Below are 11,280 nucleotides of genomic sequence, written 5' to 3' on the forward strand. Positions count from 1 at the left end.
GACAGGTTCAGCTGTTCAATGGTCAAGTTTTGTTGTTGGGCCTCTGTTCTTATAAGATGTTTGGGTAAAAACATGAGAGAAAGAATAGGCAGTTTTGACTTATTATAATGGCCAATAAGGGATTGATATCTGATTAAGTTTTGAATTATTGGGAATTGTAGCTTTCATGCAAATGATGATTGTGGAAGGATTCGGGTTCAATGAGTTAATTAACAGTATGGTATGCAAATTGCTAAGAACTACATTCCTATTTAAATTTTTATCTGTACCATTGAATGGATCGATTGGAAGTATATCCTCCGTAGATTTTAAAACATGGCAGTGCCTGAATTACAAGGAGCCAATTTAACATTTACAATTACATTTTCACACTGGAGTTAATATTACATTGCTCAATTCCTAAAGGCACTACATAGTCGTGATAAAAGAAGTCATTGAAAACATGATTAGAAGTGAAATAACAGGATAGTTCTATCTACCCTGGATGTTTGTTGAATGGTTCTACCTACCCTGGATGTTTGTGATAGTGACATGATAATTGGAGCTAGATATTTGTTGATTTTGGGAACTCTCTGCAAATGCAGCCTGCCAATTGATGAAGGCTGGTTGCTTGGGGAAAGGCAAATTGACAATCTTGCTGTGCAGCGTTAAGATGACAGAATCCATGGTAGGTCGGTCTTTTGCAAATTCTTGCACGCACAATAATCCGATATGTATGCATTTCATCATATCCTCTTCAAACTGTGGGTTATGTATCTTAGGATCTATTAAAGGCATGATATTCTCTTCATTCCATAGTTTCCATGCCTGAAAACAGAAAATAACCATGAGCTTTAGATGTTAACTCTAATATATGAAAAGCTTAAATTTTAGAAATACAATATGTACAAATCCTATGAGAGTTAGAGCTTGCTGATCATTGTAGAAGCTTGTGTTTTTCCTCCCACTAATTGTCTCCAATAGCAAAACTCCAAAACTAAAGACATCTGATTTCTCAGAGAAAATGCCTTTTATTGCATATTCTGGAGGCATATAGCCGCTGCACTTGCATTTAAACATTGAAGCAGTTAGCTCCTGGAGAATATTGGATTCCTATGCTAAATACAACGAGAAAGGTTAACTTACTATGTTCCAACTACTCTTCTTGTATAGCCTTCATCTTTGCTAACTCCAAAAATCCTTGCTGTACCAAAATCTGATATTTTAGGATTTAGCTCTTGATCCAATAAGACATTACTTGCCTTGAGATCTCTATGTATAATTCTTAGTCTTGAATCTCTATGAAGATAGAGCAAACCTCGAGCAGTTCCTTCTATTATATGATAACGCCTTTGCCAATCAAGGACATCTTGTTTGAGTGGACCTGCAATATATTCCAAGTGGAAAATACGCTTGTTGAATCACCAGAAACTAATGTTGAGGAAACTAGAATCTACAACAATGAAGCAAGTATTCCCTTTTGCTTCCCTAACTTATGTGCATATTTTTAACTAAAATCCTCTTTTTGTGAAACTGCTGTTTGGACACTTATAAAGAAAAGTAAAACTTACTAACCAAAGAGATATGCTTCCAAACTTTTATTTGGCATGTATTCGTAAATTAACATCTTTTCACCTCCCTCTACATAGCAACCAAGAAGTCTCACAAGATTGCGATGCTGAAGCTTAGAAATCACCACTACCTCAGTCATAAATTCTTCATGGCCTTGTCCTGTTACACTTGAAAGTCTTTTAACTGCAATTTCTTGTCCATCTTGCAATTTTCCCTACAAGAATATTTTTGAAACCTTTTGATAACCTTTGTAAGTTCATGGAAGATGAGCTTTATGAGGCTAGACATACTTTGTATACTGGGCCAAAACCTCCCTGTCCAATCTTATTAGCAGAATGAAAGTTGTTGGTTGAGACTGCGAGCTTTGCAAATTCAAACAGTGGTAGTTCCTTTAGCATCTCACTAGAGATTTCATTGTCTATGATTGTCAATGGTTCTTCTGTTTATGGCAATAACAAGAATTTACATTCATAATGGCAAAAGGGGGAAAAAAAACAGTTCACATTTAAAAAAAAAAAAAATCTACATCTATTGGATGGCTTCTTTTGTGGCTTTATTATGCAAACCCAAAAGTCTATTGATGTGCAGAAGACATTTCAGGTCTGGCAATATGAAAAGAGAATGTCGTAACTAACGAAAAATGCTATGCAAAATCAATTAAACTGGAAGTTGAATCAACTGTGTATATAAACGTTGGCTTTTTTTTCTTCTAAATAATTCTCTTAAGTTTCCATTTTGATAACATATTACTGTATCGTCATTTCTTTTACAATTGAAAATTACTTCAGATTCAATAGTTGAAACTGCAAGACCACATTGGTAAATGAAAATTAATCTTCTCATATACTGTAATTGTTGTCGTATACCAAAGTTCACAAAAGGGGAAAAATTATAATTACAGAACAATTTCCTAAGTAGCCATGTATTGATGTTTTCTTAGAACCTCAAGATAATCAATAATACTAAATGAATTGATCTGCAACATTAGAGTTTAAATTATCCTCATCAAATCAATTGCTTGTCTTTATTCTTGAGTATAATTACCTTGATGTTTAGCGGAACATCTCCATATGACATACGCACAAGCTGCGACAAGAATTGTTCCTATTGTCACTGGAATTGAAATTATAACTGCTAAGTTACTCTTTTCTTCTGCAATACATTAAGATAAAATCATTAGTCTCATTTTTTGCAGATAAGTTGAGGGATTAGATTTCAAGCATTGAGCAAAGAAATTGATGAGTTACCTAGTTCCGAATTTGCCAGACGAATGTACAGGTTGAGACCATCATTTGAGAACCTTTGTATGTCAATCAGATTTTCACTCCACATCATACAGCCAATGCCAGCATCATAGGCGTATGCTAAGCAGGAACAGTTGTTCAAGCAATGGATTCTGCAATCTGGTAATGCTGATACAGTGAAAGTCCCATTTAGTAGGTCTGGAACCTTGGTATTCTCCAATTGCACAAACCCATCTTCATCATCATCATATCCATTCCTGGTTTCATTTTTTACTCTCTCACATTTCAATGGTGTCCTCCTTATGCACCCATTAGTCCAGTTTCCTTCATTCCATTCTTCTGCATTTCTTGGCAAAAAACCTCTCAAACAGCTACAAATTGGCTTTCTTAGTGGATCACAACTGCCAAACGGTCCACAAATGCCATAAATGTCACAGTCTGATTGCTGCACTGTCCATTGAGGCACCCACTCTTTCTTATTGTCATCCCAACTATTAAATACCAATTTCCCTTCAAAGTTCAACTTATAGAATGATAATGGTAACTGGTGTATATATACAAAATATACATAGAATGTACCATTTACATTTTGTGAAGTGAATCCATAATTGAGATACTGATTGTCCAAATTGGGTATACCAATGAAGATTCGACCGTCCCACGGACCTCCACGCCAATATGTGTGACTGTTTTTCCAAATGAATGGTTGAGGAATTATAGTAGGTTGAATAGAAGCAGCCAAGCTTCCCATGGATGGATCAAAAGGGCTCTTCCATGATGTCAACTTGAATTTCTGACCTTCTTGTGCATTAGAACCATCATTATTGTGTAGCAGTGTTGTGTCAGAGAGATGGTCGAAGCTTTGCCATATAACTTTTCCTGTGATGTTGTTCAGCAGCACAAGATTTCCAGAATCCTGCAGCTGCAAAATGACATGGGACGTGTCATTATCTGATCCATCTGATGACCAAACAACATGTTCCTTTCCATCTTGGATCACCAGATTGCCATTTTCAGATATCTTGAGAATCCCAGAAGAATCTGTGAGTGGTTCGTTTCTGTTAGCCACCCATACTACACTGGTTTTTAACATGTACCAAATTCCTAGGTAACGATTGGATGAATTCTTGGGGCTGAAAAATCCAAGTGTGAAATTGGTGCTATTAGAGATAAGTGTATCAGGATCTTTCATGCTCTCAGATGCTGTAAGAATATCTAAGCCAGAGGCTAAAGACGAAAAATAGTAAGCACATAGGAGGAAAATTCCTAAAAATTCTTTATAAACTGTGACACCCATTGGATTAATAATTCTCCACCCAAAAACAGATGGGGCTTTTTGTCTATCTGTTTCTACCCTTTTAACAATCTTTCTCTATGGGTTTATGCCTTTTAAATGGGTTCATGAAGCATAAATTTTTCAATCGACGGTTCATAGTTTTTCTCTTTGCTCTTGATGAGTACTATTTTCTTGTTGAGAAAGGAACTAATCTGACTTTTCTTTCCCTTTTGATTTCAACTCTTCCTGAAAATGCATTAAGAATTTAATATCACTTAGAGTCAGGAAGTTCCATGCAATCTAATGCAAATAATTATCACGATCGTTATCTGCCGTGCACTAATTCGCAGCTTTACATGTCACAACCTGTGGAACTCCGCTAACTCTTCCAATATCTTATTAATTTGTCAAACAAAGATCATAATGTCTTAGTCAAGAAAATCTGAATTTTCCATTCTAAATATTTAAATAAATTTTGCAGCACTCAATTTGTTAGCTAAATGTGTATAAAATGTGGTTTGTCGTTTGTCAATGGTCAAGCTCATGCTATACTAAATAGAATTGACACCAGAGAGTGGAACTGAATATTAAAAAGAAAAATGGCAGGTTGCTATAATGATATAAAGACATAATGACAGTTAAAAACCATGTAAAGACATTAATGACAATTAAAAGTTTCGAAATATTGAAATGTAAAAAAATAATCTATTGTTTTTATTTGTAATTAAAATATTTTTATTATTGAAATAACAAGTCGCTTATAAATTTAGGGAAATTAGTTGTGCATTTAAAGAAAATAATTAGTAAATATAGAGAAAGTCAATTGTAAATAAATAGATAATTTTGTGAATTTATTGTATGTTATTTGAGAATTTAAAGAAAATCACTTGTGAATATTTAAAAAGTTATTTGTGAATATATGAAAAGTTAGTTATGAATATAGATATTTAAAACCATGACTAGATCTCTAAATTATCGATTTACAATTAAGGTTTCATATTCATTTACAATTGATGTTCCATGTATTCAAAGGTAATATTTCCTAAATTCACGACTGATTATCCTTGAAGCATAAAACTATCTGCTTCTTCATAATTGATTTTATTGATTTACAAGTTATATCACTTAAATGCACAACCAACTTTACTTAAATTCATGAGTCACATTCCAATAGTTATTTTAATAATTATTTATATTTTAATTGCAAATAAAGACCTTGATCCTTCTATGACATTTCAATATTTTGGGGTCTTTAGTTATCATTAATGTCTTTACAAGGCCCCTAATTATTATTTTCTAATAATAAATTTGCAAACAAGCATCATCCTAAAGGGAGAAAATCTGAAGAAAGTGACAAGAAATATAACAGAATATTGTATTTGTTTAATGGATTTTTGAATTGACCAATAGAAACCAACAGGGGAAATGTCCCTTGTGAATGTGATACGCGTTTTGAATATAAAATTTGGATAAAAGAGAAGAATGGCATGCATTTTGAAATTGCAATCCACATTTAAATTAAAAAAATAATAATAAAAAGAAAGGGAAACAAATAAGGAGTAAAAATGAATTGAGAAGATATGAGAAATCAGAACATGCAGGGATGGATTGCATTCAAATTTTGAAACCAATTTAATTTTTGAAAAATTTGACTATCATATTAATATTATATCTACATAAAATAAATGTGTTAAAGGTCTATTTACGAACTTTAACCTAACTTTAGAAATTAAATTTGAGAATATTTTAGAAAATTTAAAATTAAATAAAAAATATTATGAATGATGATGATGATAATGGTAAGAAGATAATAATATTTCAAAGGTTACAATAATTAAAAAATCAGAAATATTCAAATTAAATTTCAATATCTAAAATCTTCAATTATTTCTTTTTATTTTTATTTATTCCTTCAATTTTTTTTTGGTAGGACAGAGGGCGAGCCTGACATATTAATTAACTAAGTGAAAAGGGAGGATTCAAATCTCATACAATCATTAAGAATAAAGTCCCTCAAAAAGGGAGAAACACTATCTAATAAAGAAGTTCGGCACCTCTTTGGCTAAAATGTCAACCACTTGATTATGAAATCATGAAATGTGTTGAGCACTGGCATTCCACTCATATTTCAAAAGCTTAGAAATATCAAAGATTGCAAGGCTATGACTGGAAAACACATCAGAGTATGAGCTAAGGATATCAATGAGGGTCTAGCAACTGATTCCAGTGCAATTTCATTTAGTTTGATCCAACCTTTAGGCGGCAGAAGCCAGCAGCACCCAAATCTGGAACATGATTGATGAAAAAGAATTTCCAAACGAGCCATTAAAAAAGTCAAAGGGTCATTGGTTTATGGAAATTCGAGTCATGGAGTAGTTCCTCAATTTTCATAAGTGTCATATCGAAACTCCCTCAAAATACACTAGTGTAAAATACAATTTTAATGATATATTTTTTATTATAATTTATCAAAAACCTATGACAATATATAAGTAAGTGACTTACTTATAATTAAATATTTAAAATATTTCATTTATAACTACAGTCCTAAGACTAACTGTCACCATAAATTATTATGAGAAATATTTTAAAAAATTAAAAAATTTAATTTAATTAATTAGTTAAAGTAAATTATTACTGAATTGTTTATTACATAAATGTAATTAATTTAAAAAATAACTATAATAAATTCAACTATTAATTATAATCTTAATTATTTTTTATTAATAAAGTAATATTTAAGACAAATTAATTTACCTAAAATAAGAAATACTAAATGAATTTTGGTTCATAATTTATTAGAATTAGATTATTAATTACTAAATTTTATTTTAATTTATTGAAATTATATTTTTAAATAAATAATTTACTTATTTATGTCTGAATTTAGACATTTGAAATTTTGAATTCAAATTGTCTGAATTCTGAGAGCCTTACTAAAGCTATATGTATGAATTTCAGACATTTTGAAATTTTCAAAAATGTCTGAAATTTAGCTACATTAATATGTCTGATCAAAACACCTCCGACGACAGGCGTGAGGGCATGTTTGAATTTCAGACATGTTAATATGTTTGAAATTTAAAGATTTTAACAGTAATGGGATTTTTTTATTCAAGGCAAAAAAGCTGTACAATGGGGTAAATATGTACAAAGACTATATGCTAAACTACCGCCTGTAATATCTCCTGGTATCCCTCGTGATTGTATCGTATATAATATATACATTTAAACTGACTGACTTGTGATCCCTACGATCGCGCTGCTCGGTCAAACAATATAATGTTCTTATGCATGTTCAGCCCAAGTCCAGTACAGTATGTATCAGCTTATCACGTAAGCCTATCATGCATTTACTCATGCATCCTTTCACGTGCATTCTTTCACTCCCCCTCAAGTTAGGTTGTTGAGATCTGCAACACCTAACTTGCCCATTAAATCATCATGGTGTTTTTTACTCAAGGCTTTTGTATAAATATCTGTGACCTAGTGTTTCCTCCAGATTTTTCATGGAGCTATCTCTCCAGACTGTATGCGTTCACGAACATAGTAGCAATCCATTTCAACGTGCTTGGTTCGTTCATGAAATACAGGATTTGCCACAATGTAAAGTGTAGTTTGGTTGTCATAGTAAAGTGGAGTAGGGCCTGAATGTTGAATCCCAAGTTCTTTGAGCAACTACCTTAACCACACAATCTCACTAACAGTGCTTGCCATCGAACGGTACTTCGCTTCTGCCGATGACTTGGACATGACACTCTGTCTCTTAGAACGCTATGAAATCGGAGAACCACCAAGGCTAATGAAGTATCTCGTACATGACCTCCTTGTCATTGGGTAGCCTGCCCAGTCGGCATCACAATATGCCAGTAACCCCAATGAGCCAGAACTTCACAAAATAATTCCTTGACCTAGAGTTGCCTTCAAGTAGTGAAGTATTCATTCTGTTGTGTCCATATGTATCTTGCGAGGAAAGCTATTAAATTGACTTAGCACATTGACCACATGAGTGATGTCAAGTCATGTGATCGTGAGGTATTGTAGTCTCCCTAACAAGTGACGATATCTCCTTTCATCTGCATATGGGTCCTTGTCTATCGGTCTTAGTCTATAACCTTATTCCATAGGTATGTAGCAAGGCTTGTAGCCCAACATTCCACTGTCCCTCAGAATGTCAATAACGTACTTGCGTTGGCTAAGCATAAAGCCTTCATTGGAGAGAGCAACTTTGATGCCCAAAAAGTATTTCAACTTTTCAAGATCCTTGATACTAAAACACTAATCAAGAAATGACTTGATATCGTTCATGTGTAGGATTGTTCCCAACTAGAAGAACATTGTCCACATATATAAGAGCTGCTGTAAATCGCTCCCCCCGTCGATGAAGGAAAAGTAAATGATCTGCAGAAGAGTACACAAAACCACGGGCAAGAAGGGTAGCAGTGAACTTGTGATACCAGTTGTGAGATGCTTGCTGCAGATCATATAACGACTTTCATAATCAACACACTTTATGGCGGTTGGAATGATGGAAGCCCTATGGTATTTTCATATAGACCTCTTCATCAAGATCCCATAAAGAAATGCATTGTTGACATCAAGTTGATGAACAAACCAGTTCATTTTGTTAGCTATAGCAAGAAGGCAATAGACGGCGACAAGTTTGGCAATGGGAGCAAAAGTTTCATGAAAGTCAATGCCTTCTTATTGGGTATATCCTTTAGCAACAAGGCGAGCTTTATAACGCTCTATTTCTCTAGTGGGCTTGTACTTGACTTTGTATACCCATTTTGAATCAATAGCACGCTTTCTTGGTAAAAGATCTATAATTGACTAAGTGCCATTACGCTTAAGTGCCTCAATTTCATGGGCCATAGCTGCTCACCAGTGTACGTGCTGAATGGCATCTACAAAGTATTTTGGCTTATCGGTCTTGTTAATGGTCATCAAGAATGCCTTATGCGAGGGTGAGAAACGCACGTTAGATACAAAGTTGGCAAGAGGATGAGCTGTAGAGTTACCTAAGGGATAAACCGAGGCCCTTGAGGATGATGGAGTGGACTGAGATGAATGGGCTATTGAAATAGGAAGTTTAAGTGCATAATCATTCAAATGGCTTGATGCTCGCTTGGTCTGTTGACTTTGACGAACAGCATTGTGGGAGCTTGTCTCTATAGGTGCACTTGATGCTAAGTCACTTTGATGAAGATCAGGGAGTTGATTCTCTTCCCCATGATTAGTGATGTCATCAATATGGGTGTCTTCATGTTCAATGGGAATCTCATCATCATCCATGATGATGCTAGCAACACTCTTATGTTGCATAGCTGATGGAACCAAGTCATTAGTTTATAGCTCTTGGAATGGGAACTGACTTTCAAGAAAGACCATGTTGCGTGACATAAGAATCTCGCTACTTTTTACGTCATATAATCTATAACCCTTTTGGCCAGTGGGGTAACCAATAAACACACAAGCTCTTCCTCTCTCATCAAATTTATTTATGGTCTTTGGATTATGTGCGTAAGCTAAACACCTAAAACTTCATAAGTGCTCATAAGTAGGTGATTTCTGGAACAGAACCTCATATGGTGTTTTATGCTTTAGAGCCTTTGATAGGAGATGATTGATTAAGTGCATAGCCGCTAGTACACATTCCCCCCAAAATGTCACTAGTAAGCTCGCTTGAAAGCATAGTGCTCGAGCAACCTCTGAGATGTAGTGATGTTTACATTCAACCACCCCATTTTATTGGGGGGTGTAGGGGCAAGTGGTTTGTAGAGCAATTCCCTTTTCAACATACAAACTGAGTAAGTGACTAGACTGAAACTCATATCCATTGTCGATGTGTATTGTCTTCACATAGACTCCGAACTATGTCTCTACCATCGTGAGAAACATTGACAAGTATACCTTCACTTCTGACTTGTGTTTCATCAAATAGACCCAGAGACTATGACTGAAATCATCAACAATGGTGAGAAAATAATGTGCACCCAACAAAGAGGCAACCTTGTATCCTCCCCATATATCACAGTGAATCATATCAAAACAAGGTGATTTTATTGAACTAGAAGGAAATACAAGTCTAGTTTGTTTTGCTCTCATATAAGAATCACAATGAGCCAAGTATGTATTATTAAAAGCATTAGAAAAAAGATTCATTTTCTTCATTTTGTCTTCAGGGGGATGTCTGAGTCTATGATTCCAAACTTGCCGATCTACTGTATCTCGCACATGCATTGCATTACGCACATGTATCACTGCCCTTTGTGCCATCTTTGACTCGAACATGTACAACTGTACAAAAATCGAAGAATGCAAAAACCAAACGGTATTTGTAAAGATGATTGGGCAACATATGTTGATTATCATACTAATCCCAACATGCAAGTAAGATTTATTTTTGAATATTTTTTCCTTAAAATAATATTCATCTATGAATAACTATTATTTCTTTTTAGGTGATTACAAGAAAAAAATACTCGAAATAAAGATCATCTAAAGATTCCTCATACGAGTGGATCTCTCAGTTTCACGAGGAAGATGACTTATACGGTAATTCTTTGATTTGTCAAGTTAAATATTTATATATCTCCTTTATTTAATGAAGATAATTTTTTTTTTGACAAGAAGAAGATGGATCACCAAGCAACAAATTAAGTTCGTGGAATTGCACAAAGTTATCCATTTAAATAAAGATGGCAATCCTTGCAATGAAGAAGCAGATCACCAGGTGACAAATTAAGTTTGTGGAATTGTACGAAGTCATTCATTTAAATAAATATGACAATCCTAGCAATGAAAATAAGTTAAACATAATAATGTTAAAGCAAGGGTAAATGTGTGAATAGGACCTAAACTCTTGCTCAAAAATCTTCCTAAATTCTAAACTCTTAAAATATATAAAATAAACCTTAAACTTTTAAATTTATAGTAAAATGAACTTTGATTGCTAATGTTTTTAACACCATTTCTACCCATGCAAATACGGTAACAATCATAGTTAAATTTATAATAAAATAAATTCTAACAGTATCTGTATGAACAATAATAGTGTTAAAAAGTTAACGTTCAAGATTTTTTTTTCTATAAATTTAAATGTTTAGGATATATTTTGCATATTTTAAGAGTTTAGGATCAAGAAAAATTTTTCAATAATAGTTCAGGATTTTTTTTGCTCATTAACCCTTAAAACAATTGTCATCC

The 11,280-nt window shown here is 33.7% G+C and overlaps 1 protein-coding gene across 1 annotated transcript; it reads right to left on the reverse strand.

Annotated features, from left to right (window-relative positions):
* Positions 1 to 332: 332 nt before the first annotated feature.
* Positions 333 to 4,122, reverse strand: LOC129285850 (G-type lectin S-receptor-like serine/threonine-protein kinase At1g11330). Its single transcript, XM_054921794.1, has 7 exons — positions 2,799 to 4,122; positions 2,596 to 2,703; positions 1,842 to 1,990; positions 1,555 to 1,765; positions 1,126 to 1,363; positions 889 to 1,039; positions 333 to 807 (listed from the first exon to the last, which is right to left on the reverse strand). The coding sequence occupies exons 1-7, from the start codon at positions 4,090 to 4,092 to the stop codon at positions 502 to 504; spliced, it is 2,457 nt and encodes an 818-aa protein (XP_054777769.1). The 5' UTR covers positions 4,093 to 4,122; the 3' UTR covers positions 333 to 501.
* Positions 4,123 to 11,280: the final 7,158 nt, after the last annotated feature.

The sequence above is a fragment of the Prosopis cineraria genome, unplaced genomic scaffold (assembly GCF_029017545.1).
Source record: "Prosopis cineraria cultivar Desert tree isolate PC_DT_omini unplaced genomic scaffold, ASM2901754v1 PC11, whole genome shotgun sequence".
NCBI lineage: Eukaryota > Viridiplantae > Streptophyta > Magnoliopsida > Fabales > Fabaceae > Prosopis > Prosopis cineraria.